The following is a 23,625-nucleotide window of genomic DNA, read 5'->3' as shown; positions in this document are numbered from 1 at the left end:
ACAATGACTACCACCAAAGATTCACTCACTATTGATTTTGCATTATTAGTACAAATGTAAAGATAAAAGAAAGTAAATAACCTCTTAGTGTTATTGTGAAAATAGTGTTGACCTTGAAGACCTCCAGGAAAATCCTCACAGACCCCAGGAATTCAGGAACAACACTTTGAGAATCACCACCAGTGTATCAGAGCTTAATTGTCTTACAAAACCCTAAAAAAAAAAAAAAAAAAAAAAAAGCTTGGCCAGGAACGGTGGTTCAGGCCTATAATTCCAGCATTTTGAGAGGCTAAGGCAGGAGAATTGCTCAAAGCCAGGAGTTCAAGACCAGCCTGAGTCACAAAGCAAGACCCCCTGTCTCTACAAAAAGTAAAAAAAAATTAGCCAGGTGTGGCGGTATGCACCTATAGTCCCAGCTACTTGGAAGGCTGAGGCTGGAGGATGGCTTGAGCCCCAGGAGTTCAAGGCTGCAGTGAGCTATAATCATGCCATTATACCAAAGCCTGGGTGACAAAACAAGACTCTGTCTCAAAAAAAAAAAAAAAAAAAAATCTAAGAATATATAAATAATTCCTATACATGAATTGAAAAATGATGAATAGCCTTACTTTAAAAAATAAAAATAAAAAAAAGGTGCAGCCGGGCACGGTGGCTCACGCCTGTAATCCCAGCACTTTGGGAGGCCAAGGTGGGTGGATCACGAGGTCAGGTATCGAGACCATCCTGGCTAACATGGTGAAACCCCGTCTCTACTAAAAATACAAAAAATTAGCCGGGCGAGGTGGCGGGCGCCTGTAGTCCCAGCTACTCGGGAGGCTGAGGCAGGAGAATAGCGTGAACCTGGGAGGCGGAGCTTGAAGTGAGCTGAGATCACGCCACTGCACTCCAGCCTGGTCGACAGAGCCAGACCCCGTCTCAAAAAAAAAAAAAAAAGGTGTATTTTAAAAATATAGTACTATATAGCAAGAAAATAGATTTCAACAACATAGTTACAGCTCTTTTAAAAATGCAGAACCACTCTGGGGGGGCAAAGGTGGGAGGATCACTTGAGCCCAGGAGTTTGAGACCAGCCTAGGAACACAGTGAGACCCTATTCCTGCAAAATGTAAAAAAATTAGCCAGACGTGGTGGTGCATGCGTGTAGTTCCAGCTACTCGGGAGGCTTAGGCAGGAGGATCCTTTGAGCCCAGGAGGTCAAGGCTACAGTGAGCCATGATCATACCACTACACTATAGGCTGGGTGATAGAGTGAGACCCTGTCTCAAAAAAAAAAAAAAAAATGCAGGACCACAGAATTAAATTCAGGTTATCATAGTATAATCATATAATGCCATTTATATAATGATTAAGCAACATATTGCTTATGGACAAAGTCTATATTACAGTAAGAAACAGATATAAGCATGATAAACATTGAATTTGCAATAAGGGTTGCATAAGAGATGGGGAGCAAGATTGTAGAAAGGCACCAAAGTAGGTCTCAACTGAATCTGAATTGTTTAAATAAAAACAAATAAGACACTAACGTTAACATTTGATAAATATACTATGGGCTCATGGGTATTTATAATATTATTTTCTATTGTGCCTGTTCATTCAAATGTTTTATAATGAGAAATTTTAAAAGCATTGTAAAAAAGATATAATGTGAATAAGCTAATTTTCAATTTAAGATATTAGAAAAAGAACAATAAAATAAGATAAAAGAGAGTAGGAAGAAGGAACAAATGAAGACAAAAGCTAAGATTAGTAAAATACAAAGCATATATAGTATAAATACAACTAAACATTTGTTTTTTGGAAAATGTAATAAAATAAGAAACAGCCTGGCATACCTAAGTAAAAATTAAATAAAACAAAAATATATGCCATTAGAAATGAAAGGACAATATAAAACAAGAAGTGATTATAAAAGAATATTATGTGCTACTCTATCTTAATAACTGAAAATTATAGATATAAGCATAAATCTTCATGCTCCGGTTAGACCTTCATGACCTCAGAAACAAGGGTTTCTTAAATATGACAGCAAAAGTACAAGCAACAAATGGTTGCACATATCTATGTACATACTAAAAACTATTAAATTGTATGCTTTCAGTGCATGACTTAAGGCTGGGTGCAGCGGCTCACACCTGTAATCCTAGCAGTTTGGAAAGCCAAGTTGGACAGATTGCTTGAGCCCAGGAGTTCAAGACCAGACTTAACCACATAAGACCAGCCTTGACCACATGGCAAATCCCTGTCTCTACCAAGAAAAAAACAAAAATTAGCTGGGTATGTGGTGGTACGCACCTGTAGTCCCAGCAACTGAGAGGCTGAGGTGGGAGAATCACTTGAGCCCAGAAGATGGAGGTTGCAGTGACCCAAGACTGAACCACTGCTCTCCAGCCTGGGTGACAAAGTGAGACTCTGTCTCAATAAATAAATAAATAAATAAATAAATAAATAAATAAATAAATAAATAAATGCATGATTATTATATGGCATATTAATAACATCTCAATAAAGCTGCTTTTTAAAAAGTTTCCTCTGGTGATTAATAGGATAAGTAGGAAAAATTAAGCTATAGAAGATCTAAACAGCTTTATCAACCAACTTAACTGACATTTATGGAATACTTCACATGACAGCTGAATACTTTCTCTTTCAAGTACCTACAGAACATTCAACCAGATAGATAGGATTCTCAGCTATTGAAAAAAAAATCAACAAGCATAAAATATTTGAAATCATGTGTGTTATGTTCTCTAACCACAGTGGAATAAATCTAGAAATCAATGACAAAAAGATACTTGAAAAAATTTCTTTCAAATATTCAGAAACTAAACAACACAATTCTAAGTAGCCCATGAATTTAAAAAAAAAATCACAAGGTGAATTATAAAATATTTTAATTGAAGAAATATTTTAAATATCATGTAAAAATTCATGTGATGTAGTTAAAGCAGGGCACTGAAAGACATTTATCGCATCAAATGCTTATATTCAGAAAGGAATGTTTCAAATCAATGGTCTAAGCTCCCACACTAAGAAACTTGAAAACAAGAACAAATTAAATCCAAAAGTAAAAGTAAGAAAGAAATAATAAAGATAATGGTAGAAACTGATAAAATGGAAGACAGAGAAACAAAAAGAAACCACAATAAAACAAACGAAAATTAGTTTTTGAAGCCATTGGCGAAATTGATAAATTTCTCAGCAGACTGATCAAGATAGTAAGAGAGAAGACACAACTTTCAGGCATGAAAGAGAGGTCATCACTAAAGATCCTACAGACAAGGGAATTTTATGAGCAACTTTATATCAGTAAGTTGATAACTTAGATAAAATAAGCAAATTATTTGAAAGATGCAAAATATACAACAGTTCACTAAAGAAAAAACATACACCTTGAATAGCTCTATGTCCACTATAGAACTTGAATTTATATGTTAAAATCTGCCCACAATGAAAGACATTACTGGTAAATTCCATCAAACATTTAAGGAAGAAATAATACCAAATGCATACAAACACTTCCAGAAAATGGAAGAGGAGAGAATATATTCTAACACATTTCTTCAGGTTGACCTTACCCTGATATTAAACTAAACACATTTCAAGAAAAGTACAGAACAATATCTATCACACAGATTTTTTAAAATCTTAATAAAGTATTAGCAAATTAAATTCAGAAATATATAAAAAGGATAAATTATCATGACCATATATGATTTTATCAGGAATTTAAGGTTGGTTCAACATTCAAAAATCGATCAAAATAATCCTATCAGCAGACTAAAAAAGAACAAATTATGATCATCTCAGTAGTTACAGAAAAACATTTGACAAATTCAATATCCATTCCTAGTAAAGATTCTCAGCAAACTAGAAATAGAGGGTAGTTCCTCACTCTGATAAATGCATCTATGAAAACCTACAGTTAACATCATACTTAATGACCGGAGATCGAATACTTCCCTCTAAGATTAGGAACAGGCAAGCTTATTAGCTCTCTCCGTATCTGTTTAACATTAGACTGAAGACCCTAATCAGTACAATAAGGCAAGAAAATTAAATAAAAGTTGTGAATATTGAAGAGAAAACTTAATTTGTCTCCATTTGCATATGACATAATCATTTACCTATAAAATCTCAAAGAATCTACCAAAAAAAGATATTCAAATTAATCAGTGATTTTTAGCAAGGTCACAAGCTATAAGGTTAATACACAAAAATCCATTGTATTTCTGTATTTTAGCAACAAATAATTAAAAGTTAAATTTTAAGGTGCCATTTACAATAGCATCAGAAAACATGAAATACTAAGAGATATTAACAAAATGTGTGATCTAATCTACAAAACATTGCTGAAAGAAATTGACGACTTAAATAAATGGAGCAATACACCTTTTTCGTGGATTGAAAAACTCAATAGTGTTAATGTGCCAACTCATCCCAAGTTGATCTACAGATTCCCAGAAAGCTTTTTATAGAAATTGACAAGCTAATTCTAAAACTTATGTGTAAAAGCAAAGGACCTAGAATAGTCAAAACAATGTTCAAAAGAACAAAGCTGAATGACTCATGCAATTTGTTATAAGATTTACTATAAAGGTACTGTTTGAAGATTTATCATAAAGCAACAGCCAATGTGGTATTTGTGCAAGAGTAGACATACACAATCAATGAAATAGTATGGAGAGTCCTGAAATAGTCCCACACGTACATGGTCAATTGCTTTTCAACAGTGCCAAGATAATGCAATGGAGAAAGGATTTTTTTCAACAAATAGTACTAGAAAAATTAGACATTCATGTACAAAAAAAAAAAGAACTTGACTCTTAATTTGCACCATATATATGTCCACATTGTAGCTGTCAAGGAGTGAGAAAGGTCATATATGTATATATACTCAGATTTCCCTGCAAATAAAAAGGCACTTTCCACTTAACAATGCTGGAAAGCCCAAGCCATAAATGTTCATCACATTGTCTTACCTGGGTTTCCTTCACAACCCAGCTGCAAGGTCACCGCATCCAGAAATAACCTAGGGAGATTTTCCTTCTCTTACCTTCCTCCTCTGCACTAATATGGCACGAACACGCCTGTTCTTAAACCCACCTGTTCTTAAACCCACATTTTCTTCTGAAGCTTTCACGTGGGTGTGTTTAACATAGCAGAGGTAGGGTGACCAATAGTACCAGTTTGCTTGGAACTGAGGGCCTTCCTCAGATGCAGGACTTTCAGTTTTAAAACTAGGAAAGCTTCAGGCCGACTAGGACAAAATGGTTCACAGCAGAGATATTAGCAATTTCCCCACGACATTCAACGGAAAAGCAGCAGCAACCCCTCCTCCTCCATGACCTCAGCTTCTTTACTCACAGGTATGCACCAGAGCTAGACCAATCAGACTCCCACTGAATGGAATTCAAACTGAGAGGCATGAAGCCTCTCAGTTTAAAGACAATAATGGATCTTGGAAATGGAAGGCCACATGGATTCAGACCCTGGACAGCATTAGGGGGCAGTGTTTGCAGATGGACAGCATTGGAACCTGGTCTGCAGAAGCAAGTGCACAGAGAGAAATGTGAACAGTAGGCAGGGAGAGAAATGTGAACAGTAGGTGGGGAGAGAAACAACTCTGGCTGCAGACAGCTTCCTGGTTCTAGACCGTACTTGCTGTTCTTGTTCTCTTGGAGATGATTTGGAAGAATCCTCCTAAAGGATGTCCTTATTGAAAAGCCTGGCCACCCAGCTATATTGTAGGAGTCTGATGAGCAAAACCCTGGCATCTCTCATAGCAGAAGCACACTGCACACAGTAGGTCCTTGCTACATGTGAGTGGAATTAATTACATGCTGTGATGGTAAATTTTATGTCAACTTAAGTAGGTTATAGTGCCTAGTTGCTTAGGTTTTACTGTAAAGTTATTTTATGGATTTTTTTTGAGACTCGCCTTGTCGCCCAGGCTGGAGTGCAGTGGCGCAATCTCGGCTCACTGCAACCTCCGCCTCCTGGGTTCATGCCATTCTCCTGCCTCAGCCTCCTGAGTAGCTGGGACTACAGGTGCCCACCACTACGCCCGGCTAATTTTTTGTATTTTTAGTAGAGACGGGGTTTCACCGTGTTAGCCAGGATAGTCTTGATCTCCTGACCTTGTGATCCACTCGCCTCGGCCTCCCAAAGTGCTGAGATTACAGGCGTAAGCCACCGCACCCGGCCATTTTATGGATGTTATTAGCATTTTCAATCAGTTGACTTTAGATAAAGCAGATTACCTTCCACATGTGGGTAAGCCTCACCCAAGCAGTTAAAAGCCTTAAGAGCAAAAAAATGGAGATTTCCCCAAGATGAAATTCTGCCTCAAGACTGTAACATAGAAATCCTGCTTGAGTTTCCACCTTGCTGGGCTGTCCTACAGATTTCAGACTTGACAAGCTCCCACAATCACATGAACCAATTCCTTAAAACAAACTAAAATAATTATGTAAGCGCACACACACACGTACATCCAATTGGTTCTGTTTCTCTGGAGAACCTGAACTGACACATTTGGTAATGCTAGCTGGTTATAAAGAGATTGAATCAGAACTTCAGAACAGTAAGAAACCAGGAGACACTATGGACCACAAGATACAGTGCAGACGTCCCCCTCTGTGCCTACAGCACCAGCTCCTAAAGGCAGGACCCATGCTGAGGATACGGCCCCTCTCAGAGAATCCTGCGAGGAAGCGGCTGCCCCAACAGCGATGTGTTCTCTTAACACAGATGCCTTTTGTTCTAAGCTGTAAACTTTAATCTTCTGGAACTTCAGTCTTCCGGAAAAGTTCTTCTAGAACTCCACTAAGCACAGGAGGAATGTGCTCTGCTAATGTTTATCAAGTACTTACAACATACTTTGCTTCACTGGGACCATCATTTCGTCTTCCTCACAAATCTGGGATGCAGAACTTATTATCATCATCTCCAGTTTAGGTAAGAGGAAACTTAGGCTCAGAGACTCATGAGTATCTTACCAAAGCCAAATTAATAAGTGGGAAACAGCCACAGTTAGAAAGTGGGTAGCCAAAATTGGAACCCAGACACTCTTACTGTCATACATGCCTCTGGCATAAAGGAGGCAAAAGTCCAGCACTCTGTGGGCACAGGGGCTGCTGCCAATAGAGCCAGGCTGTTTGATATTGTATTCAGCACTGCCTTTGCTGTGTATGAGCAACATAGACATGGGGCTGGTCACGCTAAGCCACCACCATCACTCCCTCCAACCTTGTAACTGTGAAATGGCGCCCCCTCTACCCCAGCTCAAGGACACACCTCCTATGAAGCCTGGACCCTCTCTTGCTAGAACAAGAACAAACCCAAGAACAGCTCCCACCGGGGCCATGATGCCCCACGTGTCGCAGGACTTGGTGTAACTGTCATTGGGAAATCTACAACGCCCCACCTCCAACCCCTACTTCCCTGTCTGCAATTTGTTCAATACAGAGACACAGCAGAATCAATGTGCCAGTGAGGAGCCCAGACCCTGCTGTCAGTCCTGTTCCTTAAAATCTCTGGGATCAAAATCACTTAATCTGTAAAATGAGGGAGCTGCACATGTCCTGGGGACAAGGGACAGGACATCCTAAATCTTTAGCATCTCACAGTTTTGAGGGTGAGAACCCCACCATGGTGCCCAGAAAAAAAGCACACCAGTGAAATACTAGGATAGAAATAAATGATGCCAGCCAGGCATGGTGGCTCACACCTGTAATCCCAACACTTTGGGAGGCCATGGTGGGTGGATCACCTAAGGTCAGGAGTTCAAGACCAGCCTGGCCAACAGAGTGAAACCCCATCTCTACTAAAAAATACAAAAAATTAGCCAGGTGTGGTGGTGGGCACCTGTAATCCCAGCTACTCGGGAGGCTGAAGCAGGAGAATCACTGGAATCCGGGAGGTGGAGGTTGCAGTGAGCCAAGATCGTGCCATTGTACTCCAGCCTGGGCAGCAAGAGCAAAACTCCGTCTCTAAGAAAGAAAGAGAGAGAGAGTGAGAGAGAGAGAAAGAAAGAAAGAGAGAGGGAGAAAGAAAGAAATGCCTAAAGCCTAGGGTTATGTAATTCTAACACGACATGGGGTAAATACACATGAAAATGAACCCAAAGAATTTAGACCCCAACATCTAAGGCAAAATCTGTTTCCAAATGGGAAAACCATAGGAAGCTTTGCTGATTCTTAGGTGAGAAAAACCTCGAAAGCAGTAATGCTAGCCACTCGGAGAGATAGCAGAGGGACAGGTAGATGCCTACAACCTGCTACTTCCACCCAGCTCCTCCGAGCTGGAGTGAGAGCTGGGATTGGGTTACAGGGAGTGCCGAGATAAGCAGCTGGTGGCCTTTCTCAGGAGCTGCCCCTGCTGTCCTCCAGGCTGGAAGTGGAAGCAGGGAGGTGCAGAGATGGGGAAGCAGGGAGGGGACAGCGTTAGCATCCTGAAATGAGGGGACAGAAAACAATCCCAGGGGAGAGACAGGAAGCTAGGGCAGCTCAGGTCAGCATCCACCAGCTGGAGCCCTGAAACAGTGCAGGAGAGGCACCTCCCTCCAGGCAAAGTGGAGCAAAAGTCAGTCCTGTTCAAACAGTCCCTGGGCTTTTGGCAGCAGCTGGGACAAGGGAAGGAAAGGGAAACTGCACCGAAACTCAGGCTCCCTGCTGGTCCACGGATCACTGACCAGCTGTGTGACCCTGGGCATGAGCCTCTGTTCTCTAACAATGGTCTGAAATTCTGAATGTTTGTGTACCCCTGCAATTCATACATTGAAACCCTAGTCCCAATGTAATGGTATTAGGAGGTATGGCCTTTGGAAGGTAATTAGGGCAAGAGGTAATTAGGTCAACAAAATGGAACTTTCATGAATGGGATTAGTGCCTTTATAAGAAGAGGCCAGAGAGCTAGCACACTTTCTTTCCACCATGTAAGGATACAGGAGAAGTCAGCCATCGGCATCCAGGAAGAGGGCTCTCATCAGACCCCTGACCATGCTGGCTCCCTGACCTCAGACATCCAGAGTCCAGGGCTGTGAGAAATGTTTGTTGTTTAAACTACTCAGTGTGTGATAATTTCTTATAGCAGCCTGGACTAAGACACCACCACCCCATCCCTATCTGCCCAAGCTCTTCGGGAACCTGCAGAAGCATTGGAAAGGGACAGGCACTCAGTCCCGCTGTGTGTCTCACCCTTTGTAGTGTGGGAGAGAATCTCTTTCCCTGGGTCCTCATTAACATGGCTACTCTTAGACTCTCCTAACTCTTGCTAATCTGATTGCTTTAATTTGAGTGGAGGTGGTTTATTAGTGAAGTTGAATGTATTTTCGCATCTTCATTGTGATTTGAAATTTCCCTCCTGCAATTGCTTGTTCATTTTTTTTCCTTCATTTTTCTATTGGTTGTTTGTCTTTTGCTAGTTGATTTGGAGCACTTCATTATATTTTCTGGATACTAATCCTTTGCCTGTTATATATGTTGCAAATATTTTTCTATTTAAATCCAGTTTTATTCTTTTTTTAAGTTTGGCATCTTTTATTAAGATTTTTAAAAATCAAGTCATGTTGGCCAGGCGCGGTGGCTCACATCTGTAATCCCAGCACTTTGGGAGGCCGAGGCAGGCAGATCACGAGGTCAGGAGATCGAGACCATCCTGGCTAACATGGTGAAACCCCATCTCTACTAAAAATACAAAAAATATTAGCCGGGCATGGTGGTGGGCACCTGTAGTCCCAGCTACTCAGGAGGCTGAGGCAGGAGAATGGCGTGAGCCCGGGAGGTGGAGCTTGCAGTGAGCCGAAATCGCGCCACTACACTCCAGCCTGGGCGACAGAGTGAGACTCCGTCTCAAAAAAAATAAAATAAAATAAAATAAAATAAAAATCAAGTCATGTTTCTTTTTCTTTTTCTTTTCCTTGTTGTGCTTTATTCTAAGAAAGGCTTCACTCTCCCCCAACAGAGTCTAATATTTTCTTTTATTACTTTGATAATTTTGTTTCTCCTTTTTTTGTGTTGATCTTTAACCACCTGCAATATATCTTTTTCATCATGGCAGAAACAGTGTGGAGGAAGCTTCCTATGTTGTGGCAGGAAGAACAGGCCTAGGATCAGATTCTAATTCCAACTCCTACTTGTTTTTTAGAGCAGGTTGCTAAACCTCTCTGAGATTCCACTTGCTCAACTAAAATGGAAATAATACCTTATTCATTGATTCAAAGACACCTATTTTAACATTTCTTCAATCAGGATGTACTTACAACCATTGATGTATCATAGTTTAATTTACAGCTTTCTTAGTAGGACATAAAATAATGATGTGTCTTTCTCTTTTTTTTTGCGACGGAATCTCACTCTGTCACCCAGGCCGGAGTGCAGTGGCGCGATCTGGGCTCACTGCAAGCTCCACCTCCTGGGTTCACGCCATTCTCCTGCCTCAGCCTCCCGAGTAGCTGGGACTATAGGCGCCTGCCACCATGCCCGGCTAGTTTTTTGTACTTTTAGTAGAGATGGGGTTTCACCATGTTAGCCAGGATGGTCTCAATCTCCTGACCTCGTGATCTGCCCGCCTCAGCCTCCCAAAGTGCTGGGATTACAGGTGTGAGCCACTGTGCCCAGACAATGATGTGTCTTTCAATCAAGCACTCTTAGATTTTATGAAATGCATAGGGGTGCATCTTCCAGGTCACTGAGGGGTCAGATAAGCTGAGGCCCTTAAAGGGCCTAGCACAGGCCTGACAGGCCCTCCATCTGGAGGAGATCTCCTTCATATTATAGAATGCAGCTGCCTTTACTTCTTGCTCTGCCATCCGACCCATCCTCCTTAGCTTCCAGGGACCCCTTTCCCCCACCCCCCGCTCCCCACCAAAAGCCCTTAGCTGACTAAGGCTGCAAGTTCTTTCCTTGTGGACACAGATTACTCAAAGCTGACAATTAATTATTAATTATTAATTAATTAAATTAATTAAATATTAATCTTTCTCCACAGCCACAAAAACCACCCTCACCGCTGGGGATGCCCATGCCTGCCAGGTACCAAGTGCCATCAGCACCGGTGACTGTGGGTGACCCCATGCCTGCTCACAGCAGCCTCTGCTCTGGCTCCTCTCACTGCCCACCTGGTAAGTCGAGGTTGTGCAGCTTCGGAAAGCACTGGTGCTAAAGATGGGGAGCAGTGGGCCCTGGTGGCCTTTGCAGGTGGAGCTGCCTCACTAAGAACCTCACTGCTGGGCCTGAGGAAGGCAGGAAGGAAACAAGAGCGAGGTGGCAGGCTGCAAAGGAACCAGAAGCCCTCGGCAGGTGCTGTGCACGCCGGGTGGACTTCAGGCACTTTGCACATGGCTCACTTAATCCCCACAACCTCCCCTGGAGGGAGGTGGTTTCAGTAAAGACTGTGCCCATTACAGATGAAGGGTCTGAGCTCCAGGGGAGATGCTCAGACTACACCCCTGAGGAGCTCACTCATCTGCACAGCTGTCTCACCTTTCTGGCTGCTGTATGGAGGCAGAACAGGAGGCTGGGAGCCAGAAAGTGAGGCCCCATCAATGTCAAGGCCACAAACCTGGGTGAAGCACCCACTGCACGGCAGGGCCATACCAGATATCAAGGTCCAGGCAGAAGGAACAGAAAGGTCTGGCCCCAGCTCTCTCTCCATTCCCCAAACGCCAGCAGAACACATGCCAAACTCACACACACACACACACACACACACACACACACACACACACATCAAGTCCCATCACAGCTCTCGGAGATCCCTAGCCTTTGTTCCACTGCCTGGCTCAGGAGGGAGCCCTACGTTTAGCCACACAATCACAATCAGGGAGTCCCAGGCCACAGGCTGTGCCGACAGCTACCAGCAGATCACAGCAATTCTCTGTGTGCTCTTCCTGCACCCACCATGATGCCTCATCTTTACATCATTCATCTGAAAAGCTTATCAGCATCCCAAGAATCAAGAGTGAACCTTCATTGGAAAAACTGAATTTCCTCCAATATATCCTAAAAAGTAAAAGTAAATGTGTAAACTACACAAGGGTTGATGATCTGAGACACACAGGAAAGCCCTCGCTCCCTAAGTCACCCCACATTGCTGAGACTCCAGAAAAACTGAGGTTGGCTAGACAGTGATGTGGCTGGTCCCATAGACTAGGGCTAGCGATGGAGCACTCAGGAAGAGGCCCAGACTAATTCCAAGGGGATCTGCCAGCAGAACCAAGAAAGGAAGGAGACGAGCATGACCTGGCTCTTAGGTACCTGCATGGTGGCAGAAGCTGTCCCCCTTGTTGAAGAAGCATTTTTAATTCTTCCAAAAACTGTTGGGAAAGAGTTGTTATTCTCATTGCATGGGTGACTTTCCAAAGCCACCCCAGTGGAATCAGGATGAAATTGAGTTGGCCTGGATCCATCCACCATGCCACAGGCATTTTGAAAATAACATCAAGCCCACCCAAGGGTGGAAAAATGAGGCTGGACACGGTGGCTCACACCTGTAATCCCAGCACTTTGGGAGGCCGAGGTGGGCGGATTATGTGAGGTCAGGAGTTTGAGACCAGCCTGGGCAACATAGTGAAACCCCATCTCTGCTAAAAATACAAATATTAGCTGGGCATGGTGGCGTGCACCTTAATCCCAGCTACTTAGGAGGCTGAGGCAGGAGAATCGCTTGAAACTAGGAGGCGGAGGTTGCAGTGAGCTGAGATCACATCAGTGCACTCCAGCCTGGGCAACAGAGTGAGACTCTGTCTAAGAAGAAAGAAAAATGATCTATGACACTATTTCCCACCTTAGAATCCCTCAGAAAATGAGCTAAGGGAGCATCCCTTGGGTGGGAAGTCTGGAAGAGTGTCAGGGTCTGCTTGCCTTCCAAATACCTACCAGAGCTTCAAGGGGTACCTACCTACAGGTGACAGGTGATAGGACATCTCTCTGGGGTCAGGTGGACAGCCCTGTGTCACCATAAATCCACTTCTAATGATTTTCTTCTTGTTTGATTTTGGGGCTCCCCTTCAGAAGCTGGCAATATCTCATTCATCACCAGCTGCCTTAACTGGTCCCTCAGACCCACACTCAGCCCCAACTTTCCAACTCTCATGGCACAAGAGGCTTCTTACTTCTTGTCTTCCTGGAAATAACTAGTGTCCTCCATAGGGCTCTGGACACTGTCCCTCACCCCTAGACACCTCATTTTCTCTCCTTATACACACGTGATCAAGTATTTCCTCCAGAGAATTGTTCCTTGAATATTTACATGGTGACAGGAAGTCTTTTCTTAACAAAAGAAATGGGGCAGTAATGGTAAATAAACATCACGAAGAGACACCAGGGAGGAGATTCTGTCAGTCACCTCCCTAACCCCTCCCTCCCGCTCCCAGCACTGTCCTGGAATCACTGTCCCCAGTGTCCAGGAAAGGGGTTGTGAACAACAGCTACAAAGAGCTATGGTCCAGATATCCGGGGCATCTGCTCCCCTGACTTCCCAGTGTTCCTGTGCAGCATGGCTCCCTAGATAGTCCAAGGGAATCAACCAAAAAGCTGTTGGAACTAACAAAAAACACTGAAGAAGGAGGTTGAGGAAAATCAGCATGCCAAAATCAATGGTGTCCCAAGAACATATTATGACAGCAAGACTAGGGATGGGGCGCAAGGCAGCTTTAAGCAAGAATTTCCCATGGTGTTTAGTGACTTCAGTGTAATGTGCTAAGAATCCCAACAGTGAGGGGTGCGCTGCTTGATTGGACAAATCACTTGTACAGTGGGGCAAAGGGGAAATAAAGCATTTATCACTGCCCCTCAGAGGGAAAACATATAGGGAGCAATGAAACCAGACAAAGTGGAGTTAACATGCAAGCAACTATTGTTATTGGGATTTCATTATAAAACCTCTACTATGAACATAAAAAATAAATCTTGAGAGATGAAATATATAAACAAAATCAACTAAAATCTGAGGTTACCATCCTTGATTACACCAACAAAATCATGGGGAAGAATATAAAAATAGGCTTATGTTTCTTATCTTCAGTAGATCATGTTTCATTCCTGATAAAGATAATTAGCTTGAATGCATTTATGAAAGTAAGTTTTAAAATACCATATGCTGGCTGGGCGCGGTGGCTCACGCCTGTAATCCCAGCACTTTGGGAGGCCGAGGCGGACGGATCATGAGGTCAGGAGATTGAGACCATCCTGACTAACACGGTGAAACCCCGTCTCTACTCAAAATACAAAAAAAATTAGCCGGGCGCGGTGGTGGGTGCCTGTAGGTCCAGCAACTCGGGAGGCTGAGGCAGGAGAATGGCATGAACCCAGGAGGTGGAGCTTGCAGTGAGCCAAGATAGCGCCACTGCAGTCCGGCCTGGGCAAAAGAGTGAGACTCCGTATCAAAAAAAAAAAAAAAAAAAAACCATATGCTATTTAATATACATTTTCCAAGACAGTCTCTTAAAACAAAATGGCATCAAAAGGCTGTGGTGGGAGATACAGGCAAATATACACCAAGTAAATGCAAAGAAAAAAAGTAGCATTGGTCAGGCTAAAACCCAAGTTCAAATCCTAAAACAAGAAATGTAAATTGAATGAGTGGCCAGCGCAGTGGCTCACACCTATAATCCCAGCACTTTAGGAGGCCAAGGCTGGTGGATTGCTTGAGCCCAGAAGTTTGAGAGCAGTCTAGGCAACATGCTGAGACCCTGTCTCTACAAAAAACACAAAAATTAGCCGTGCATGGTGGCACACGCCTGTAGTCCCAGCTACTCAGGAGGCTGAGGTGCGAGGATCACTTGAACCTGGGAGGCAGAGGTTGCAGTGAGCTGAGATTGCACCACTGCACTGCAGCCTGGATGACAGAGCAAGACCTTGTCTAAAAAAAAAAAAAGAAAGAGAGAGAAAGAAAGAAAGAAAGAGAAAGAAAGAAAGAGAGAGAAAGGAGAGAAAATAAGAAAATGAAATGAGTTGTAAGTAAAAGTGAAAAGGTGACAGATTTATCATTGCTTATACATATATTATTGTATATCAGCCTCTACAACAAATCCCAAAGCACACATATATTCTGATTTCTATACTTTTAGTGAGGATTTTTTATGTGTAGTGGGGTGGAGAGGTCACATTGTGCAGCACACAGCCTTTCACTCAAAAAAGCAATCCCTTAGCATCTGTGTCCCCAGTCAAACCCCTCTGTCACAGCACACATTTAAGCACCTTAGCCGCTACTCACCCATGCACACCCCATCTCTGCCCCAGACCTTGTTCTCGATGCTGGGATAGAAACTGTAACAATGCAAGCAACATCCATGGACTCATGGCACTTTTAGGCTAATAGAAGAGATGGACCGTAAACAAGCAAACAGATACATGGAGCAAGAGGAGAGGAAGTAGACGAAAGGGGAGAAGAGGAGGAGAAAAGAAAGGAGGAGAGGAAGAAGAAGAAGAAAAGGGAGAAGAGAGGGAGGAGAAAAAGGAGAAGAAAAGGCAGAGGAGGAGAGAAAGGAGAAGAAGAAAGAGGACAGAAAGTAAGAGAAAGAGGAGAGGAGGAGGAGAAGCAAAAGAAGGAGAAGGAGGAGGAAAGGAAGAAGAGGAAGAGAGAGAAGGAGAAGAAAGAGGAGGAAGAGGCAAATTCGCGGAGACAGAAAGCAGATCAGTGGTGGCCAGGTCCTGAGCACAGGAGGGGCTAGGGAGTGACCATTCATGGCTACGGGGTTTGTTTTTGAAGTGAGAAAAATGTTCTGGAACTAGACAGTGGTGATAGTTGGACAACATTTTGAATGTACTAAATGTCACTGAATTACACACTTTAAATGGATAAAATGGTAAATTTCATGTTATGTGTATTTTACCATAATTTTTAAAAATATACTTGCAGACATGCTAAGTGCTAGGAAGAAAAGTAGGCAGGTTTTGAAAGAGAGAGATTGGGATGGGGCTCATTGCGAGTGGGTGACCAGTGAAGAACTCTGCATTCAACCGAGAGATGAATGATGACCCAGAAGAGCCTCATGAGGATCTGGGGAAAGGGCATTCCATGCAGAGGGATGCACATGGTGGAAATTAGCTTGAAGAGGTGGGCAGGTGCCAGCAAAGGCCTGTGCCTTTCATGAGTGCCATGAAAACCATCGAGGCAGGGGGATACGTGAGCTAACTCGTGTGTCCAAAGGTCTGCAGCTGCTGTGGGAAGGAATTGTAGGGATGAGCTTGAGGTAGGGTGGGCAGGGACTGCACTGAGATCAGGGCCACCATGGGAATGTCTGCAGGCAGGTGCAGGGCTCCGTGCAGGGGTCCAGGCAGGGCTGGCATGCAAGGTCAGGACATCCATGCCTGGAAAGAGGACACACGGAAGCCAAGAGGGCCCAAGTCCAGCAGGCAAGGTTGACGTGGCTACTGGACGGGCCCAGGAAACAGGGAAGCCAGATGCCTAGTGAAAAGGATGGTGTCATACAGTTTCCATGAGGGCAGTGGAAGTGACTTTGTGTCTGGAATTGGTGGGTTCTTGGTCTCACTGACTTCAAGAATGAAGCCACGGACCCTCGCGGTGAGTGTTACAGCTCTTAAAAGCGGTGTATCCGGAGTTTGTTCCTTCTGATGTTCAGATGTGTTCGGAGTTTCTTCCTTCTGGTGGGTTCGTGGTCTCGCTGGCTCAGGAGTGAAGCTGCGGACCTTTGTGGTGACTGTTACAGCTCTTAAGGCGGCGCCTCTGGAGTTGTTCATTCTTCCCCGTGGGCTCGCGGTCTCGCTGGCTTCAGGAGTGAAGCTGCAGACCTTCGCAGTGACTGTTACAGCTCATAAGGGCAGTGTGGACCCACAGTGAGCAATAGCAAGATTTATTGCAAAGAGCAAAAGAACAAAGCTTCCACAGTGTGGAAGGGGACGGGAGTGGGTTGTCACTGCTGGCTTGGGCAGCCTGCTTTTATTCTCTTATCTGGCCCCACCCACATCCTGCTGATTGGTAGAGCCGAGTGGTCTGTTTTGACAGGGCGCTGATTGGTGTGTTTACAATCCCTGAGCTAGACATAAAGGTTCTCCACATCCCCACCAGATTAACTAGATACAGAGTGTGGACACAAAGGTTCTCCAAGTCCCCACCAGAGTAGCTAGATACAGAGTGTCGACTGGTGCATTCACAAATCTTGAGCTAGACATAGGGTGCTGATTGGTGTGTTTACAAACCTTGAGCTAGATACAGAGTGCCGATTGGTGTATTTACAATCCCTGAGCTAGACAAAAAGGTTCTCCACATCCCCACCAGATTAGCTAGATACAGAATGTCTACACAAAGGTTCTCCAAGTCCCCACCAGAGTAGCTAGATACAGAGTGTCCATTGGTGCATTCACAAACCCTGAGCTAGACACAGGGTGCTGATTGGTGTGTTTACAAACCTTGAGCTAGATACAGAGTGCCGATTGGTGTATTTACAATCGCTTAGCTAGACATAAAGGTTCTCCACAACCCCACCAGACTCAGGAGCCCAGCTGGCTTCACCCAGTGGATCCCGCACTGGGGCTGCAGGTGGAGCTGCCTGCCAGTCCCTCGCGGTGTGCCCGCACTCCTCAGCCCTTGAGTGGTAGATGAGACTGGGCGCCGTGGAGCAGGGGGCGGCGCTCATCGGGGAAGCTCGGGCGGCACAGGAGCCCACGGAGGCAGGGGGTAGGCTTAGGCATGGAGGGCTGCAGGTCCCTAGCCCTGCACCGCGGGAAGGCAGCTAAGGCCCGGTGAGAAATTGAGCACAGTAGCTGCTGGCCCAGGTGCTAAGCCCCTCACTGCCCCAGGCCGGTGGGGCCGGCCGGCTGGCCGGCCGCTCCGAGTGCAGGGTCCGCCCAGCCCACGCCCCCCGGAACTCGCGCTGGCCCCAGTTCCCGCTGGCGCCTCTCCCTCCACACCTCCCTGCAAGCTGAGGGAGCCGGCTCCGGCCTTGGCCAGCCCAGAAAGGGGCTCCCACAGTGCAGCGGCGGGCTGAAGGGCTCCTCAAGTGCCGCCAAAGTGGGAGCCCAGGCAGAGGAGGCACTGAGAGCGAGAGAGGGCTGTGAGGACAGCCAGCACGCTGTCACCTCTCAACTTGATGCTGAGAAATAAAGAAGATGCTAAAGAGGGTGAGTCCCTTAGGCCCCAGGCCAGGGCTGCATCTGGGAGCACATCCTGAGCCCAGCTGTGGAGAATGGAGGCAGTAGAGGCTGGAACCCCACTGGGCTCAGAGCACTCTGCTGGCTGGAATGAGGGCAGGACAGTGAGCAGGCATAGGAAGGCTGGCTGCCTGGTAAGAAACCTAAAGGAAAGAAGCAGCTTCCTGAGTGTGCAGGCTTGATTCACAAACAGGAGAGTGGGAAGAGAGGGAGGGAAAGACGTCTGGCTCCCAGGCAAAAGCATCCAGAAGGATGAGAGGCGGTCACAGAGGAACCAATTTAACAGTAGCAGAAACTGTCAATCAAGATAAAACTGACAGGGCCAGGCACAGTGGCTCGTGCCTGTAATCCCAGCATTTTGGGAGGCCGAGGAGGGCGGATTACCTGAGGTCAAGAGTTCAAGACCAGCCTGGCCAACATGATGAAACCATGTCTCTATTAAATACAAAAATTAGCTGGTTGTGGTGGTGGGCGCCTATAATCCCAGCTACTTGGGAGGCTGAGACAGGAGAATCGCTTGAACCCGGGAGGCAGAAGTAGCAGTGAGCCGAGATCACACCACTGCACTTCAGCCTGAGCAATAGAGTGAGATTCTGTCTGAAAAAAAAAAAAAAAGATAGAACTGACAGGTCCAAACAGGGAAGCTTCCTGGGTCAGTAGTGTGGACATGTGTCCTCAGTCCTGTGTCCCCTGGTCACACCCAGCTCTGGCCCTGAGAACCTGGGATGACTGAGTAAGCAGAGAGGAGTCCACAGGGTTGTGAAGTTCATAATTCCTAACACAGGATGTGCATTCCTGTGGTGGCCAAGGAGAATGAGGAGAGAACGAACTTGCACAGGTCGTGGCCATGCTAGAGGGGTTTGACTGAAGTCTTGCTGGGACATAATGTGATAACATGCCTTCTCTGAGTCTCAATATACTCAATATACTGGACAACGAACTTTGTCAGAAACGTGATAGCACAATAAGCATGATGTTAGATTTAAAAAACCTACCAAGCTGAGGGGTCCACACCATCCACCACAGCATAGAACATCAGAGGGTTCTTGCCAAAGCGTAAAGTGAAAACAGAAAAGAAATGCCATGTGCTCAGAGAAGTGATGTGTCCAGCTGTGCCCTCATCTCCTCTCCTTCCTACCTTTCACAGTCCGCCTCTAAGCTTTCACCCAAGCTTACTTCTGTGGGTTCCAAATGTGGATCTCAGAATCAAGAAAACCTCCTAGGTTCTGTAAACGAGAATGATTCACATCACCAGTGTTTACTCGCACCCTCACCAGGCACAACTCCGGGGCTGTGAGGTTCTCAGGCACAAGGCACACCTTGTCCTGCCTGCCTGTCTGTAGTGACATGGGGAGTGATACTTGAGCCCAAGGGATGGCAAAGCCAGGCTTGCCAGGAGCGAGGAATGTTCCCAGAAAAGAGGGGAGAGGGAAGGCTTTAGAGCACTGGGGACGATGGCCCGGAGGAGGCCCAGTGTCACTCTAGGCTGACCAGGACTAACCCACGTCATGCTCAGGGATCCCAAGGGGCCAGCAAACAGCTCAGCAGGGCTACAGCAGGTGCTTCCTTCAGAAAAAAAATGTGTGGGGAGGGGACCAGGAAAGAGGATGCCTGTCAATGAGACAAGAATAGCACTGGGTGGTCACAGGAGCATGGAAAAACCCAAACAACAGCTAAAACAAGAACAAGACAAAGAAACAACAAGATAACAGAAAACCCAAAGGAAGAGAGTAAAAACAGCTGAAATCCCACTCAGGGTGACTTGTCCATGGCTCTTCTGGGCAAACCCAAAGAAGGAAGAAAGGAAACAGTAACCCAGGGGGTTCCCTGAAATCTCCTCCTCTTCCAGAACACCTAATAATTGTTCCATCCCCTAATTAAAGAAACACCCATAAAATTAGAAACCCAGACTCTGCTGGGTGTGACACGTTCTCATGAGCACGCCCGCACTTCTCTCTCAAGTGTGTACTTTCGCTTCTCACTAACAGTTTCTTGCCTTTCCTATCATTCTGACTCATTCCCGAGTTCTTTCTCAAGACAGTTTCAAGAGCCTGGACATCAACTGGGGCTGGGGTCTCACCAGCATCTGGAGAGCCTCCTGAGTCCTCTGGCAACATCAAGGGAAGGAAGAGAAGATTCCTCCGTGGAGCCCGTCCCCGCACAATTCCCGCCCTGGGACACGGCACGGCTGCTTTGCACCAAGCCTCACTCTTGGCACTCGAGTTGGCTGTGTTCCCTATGATCCATCTACCCACCGTCTCCAGGACAAGCACTGTCCCATTCACTGAAATCAGCACATAGTAATGCTGGATAAGTGAATGAATTGGTTAATGAGTGAACAAGTGAATGTGTGCACAGCTCACTTGTTTAATTGGAGTCCCGAGTTTGGAAGTGAATGAATGGAAAAAAAATCAGTCACCAGACCCCAGATCCAAGTCATGAGATGTAGCAGCTGGATGACCTTGGATGTAGCGCATCACTTCTCTGAGCCTCACCTTCCTTATCTGCAATGAAATCAGGGAGCTTGCCCTGCCACCCCGCAGGGACACGGGAGCAGCAAGGGCTGGGTAGGCACCCAGTCAACGTAAAGCTCACAGGTTGTTGCCACCCTTCATCACGACCCCAGGACATGAAGCAGATACTGTATATCCTGGACCCTCCGGCCGAAAGCTCTTCCGGCTCCTGGGCAGGGCCAGCCCCCAGGCTCCCCAGTGGCATGCCCAGACAGTTCCAAAAGGCAGGACCGAAGCAAAGAGCCAGGATCCAAGTGGGATCCTGACCTGGGATACACACATTCCTCGGCGTGCTTTCCTGCTTTTCCATTCTTTATAAATCAGAAAATTAATTACCAGAAAAAGGATCTTCTGCACCAGAAACTCAAATGAGTTTAATGTATAATTTATACATGAAAATGTAGATGTCAATGTGTGACAAATCTCTGTATAAATATTTTTGCAGTTAAATTTTCAGGCATCTGTCTCCCTCCCAGAAGAGTCATCATGCAGGCATCACGAGTCCCCAGGGCTCAGGCCGGGTGGTGCTGGCAAGGTGGCTTGTCATTTCACCAGTTAGTGATGCAGCTGCCAGCGCAGCCCAGCCCGGAAGGCCCCAGCTTTGGCAGCAGCCACCTGCAGCCAAGTCACAGCTCTGCCCCAACCTCCCCGGCAGGGTCCTGCTGTGTCTTGTTCAAAACAAGGATTTAACACCATGTGCCAGCTCTGTGCTGGGCCCAGGGGAGCAAGATAGAGTGGAGGAAGCCCTCACACACCAGTGCCTTTGAGCCCATCGGAGAGCCAGGCAAGCAGATGAGGAATGACAATGACAGGGTGGCAAGTGCCAGGGCAGGCGTGGGTCCTACATGCCAGGCAGACACAGAGGAGCAAGTACTGCCCTATGCAAGAGCATCCCTGAACACTCCAGGGCAGGGGGGCCACTCCTGATGGAGTCTGTCAGATGGATGAAGGCAGAAGGACATTCCCAACGGTGAGAGCCACTCATGTGAAGACCAGAGACAAGAGCAAGCATGTCCAGATGATGCGGGTGTGGCCTGTGGCACCTGGTGGGGACTGGCCAGCAGTGAGCCTGGCATGGAGAACAGCCAGATCACCAAGGGAGCTGTGTGCTCAGCTCTGAAACAGGACTTTGTCCTGGATTGAAAACTTCAAAGGGTGAAGGCACATAAGCCTTGCAAACTGTAAAGTGCATGCAGCATCCACAGAAACTACCATCCCTGGCAGGATTGAGTCCTGTGCCAAGCCAAGCCTCAGCAGCCTGCCAGTTTCTGGCCCAGGGGTCCCGGATGATTTCCTTCACCCACAGGTGTACCAGTCCATAGGATTGACTGGCACATGACTTTGCATACAAAACACCTGAAATGTAGGCTAGGCCCTTGCTTCTCATCTGCAGTTGCTACGACCATTTGGGGATGGTCATTCATTGTGTGGGACGTTCCCTGATGCCCTCTCTCCGGATGCCCAGTGGGGCTCCAGAGACAACCCACAGCATCCTCCTGCCAGAGGATCTGGAGGGAGAGGCACAGTCCACAGAAGGGGCTCTAGCCAAGAACTGGTGTGCCATGCATGCCAAGGAGAGAGGAACTGCATATCTACACCACACCCTGGCCCAGAACCAATGGCAAGGGTCACAAATATGCCCTCGTTCACCCTACCATTGCCAACCACGTCGGAGCACAATCTGAAGTCTCAATGGTGTCTTCCCAGAACTCGGGTCTTCCACAACAAGACAAAGCAAGTCCCAACTCCCTGACTCCAATAAGGGCCGCTGGACAGCCTCTGCAGCAGCCTCGAAGCCCTAAGGTCCTGGCCAAAAGGCAAAAGCACAGGCTCATGGGACCTGATGCCCACAAGACAAGGGTTTCAAGCCCCCAGCCCTCATCACCCCAGTGCCCATCTTGAAGAAGGGCACAGCCTGGCCCTGCTAATTTTTCTACCTCCTGGGGGACTGGTGGCCTACCTCTCCGTGACTCCCAGCCACGTACCTCGCTTGGTCTTTGGAGGCCTGAGACCCTCGTCCTGGGCCAGGGCCTCCCAAGTCTCCCGCTCCTTCCAGCGCCTCAGCTGCTCCTCCCGCATTTTGTAGAAGAGGATGTGCTTCTGCACATCGCTGAGCTCGGCAAGGAGCTCGGGGTCGATGTACATGTCGTGCAGGATCTGCTGCAGCATGATGCCACCTGGGATGCACGCACCAGAAGGGCAGCCAGCAGGGGAAGCAGGGCCAGGCAGAACGCCCGAGGGGCTGCTCTGCACTACAGACTGCTCAATCAGGGGCCACTCTCGGTGCCCCTTCTCTGTGCAGCATTGTCAGTTGGCCTCAGCTTGCAGCCAGCGACGAACTCATCTCCTCTACCCAGGACAGCAAAAGAGGCCAGGCAACAGGACCCAAAGGGGCAGGTGGGACTCTGCAAGGGGGAGCAACCACCAGGAGCAATCTAGTCCTTCTCCTGGGTCACCAAGCACGGCATCCCAGCAGAGCCCATGTCTTGGCATCACCTGGGGTTCTGAGACAGTGGGAAGGGCCCAAGCCTCCAGCTCAGCCAGGAAATGCCCAGTCCCAGCCCTGCCTGGGCCGGTAGGTGTCGAGTGATCTGTTAGTGGAAGGTAACAATGACACCAGCTATATCAATGACACTGCCCCGGCCAGCTGGGAACTGATCTCTCCTCTGCAGATAAGAGGAGGAGAAGGAGGCAGACTTGCCTACTAAATTCCATGTCTTTTCAGCCAATTTCAAACACAGACCAGAGGAGCCTGCCAGAAGCTGCTGGGCCCCTCAGCCCTCTCAGCCCCTCTCTCTGCGGGTTCCTTCGCTGCCAACTTTCTTCCTTTCCAGAACATTTGGCATTCTGAGATGATGCGTTTAAAACTCTGCCTTGGGGGAGGAAAGATTTTTCCTCCTATCTGTGTTATAGCCAAGAAAGAAAACAAAATGAAATCAGTAGAGACAACTGGAGGGGATTTTATCTTGGATTTCCAGGACAGAAAGGAAGCAGAC

General features: G+C 46.4%; 1 protein-coding gene across 2 annotated transcripts in view; it reads right to left on the bottom strand.

The window, feature by feature from the left end:
• Window positions 1-23,402, bottom strand: part of SH2D4B (SH2 domain containing 4B) — a 107,697-nt gene extending 84,295 nt beyond the window's left edge. For both annotated transcript variants that reach the window (XM_055093074.1, XM_003828218.4), the window contains exon 1: window positions 22,615-23,402. In XM_055093074.1, the coding sequence (XP_054949049.1) occupies window positions 22,615-22,798 (184 nt within the window). In that variant the 5' untranslated portion in view covers window positions 22,799-23,402. The remainder of the gene's footprint in view (window positions 1-22,614) is intronic.
• Window positions 23,403-23,625: the final 223 nt, after the last annotated feature.

The sequence above is a fragment of the Pan paniscus genome, chromosome 8, assembly GCF_029289425.2.
Source record: "Pan paniscus chromosome 8, NHGRI_mPanPan1-v2.0_pri, whole genome shotgun sequence".
NCBI lineage: Eukaryota > Metazoa > Chordata > Mammalia > Primates > Hominidae > Pan > Pan paniscus.
This window is presented reverse-complemented; position numbering and strand designations above follow the sequence as displayed.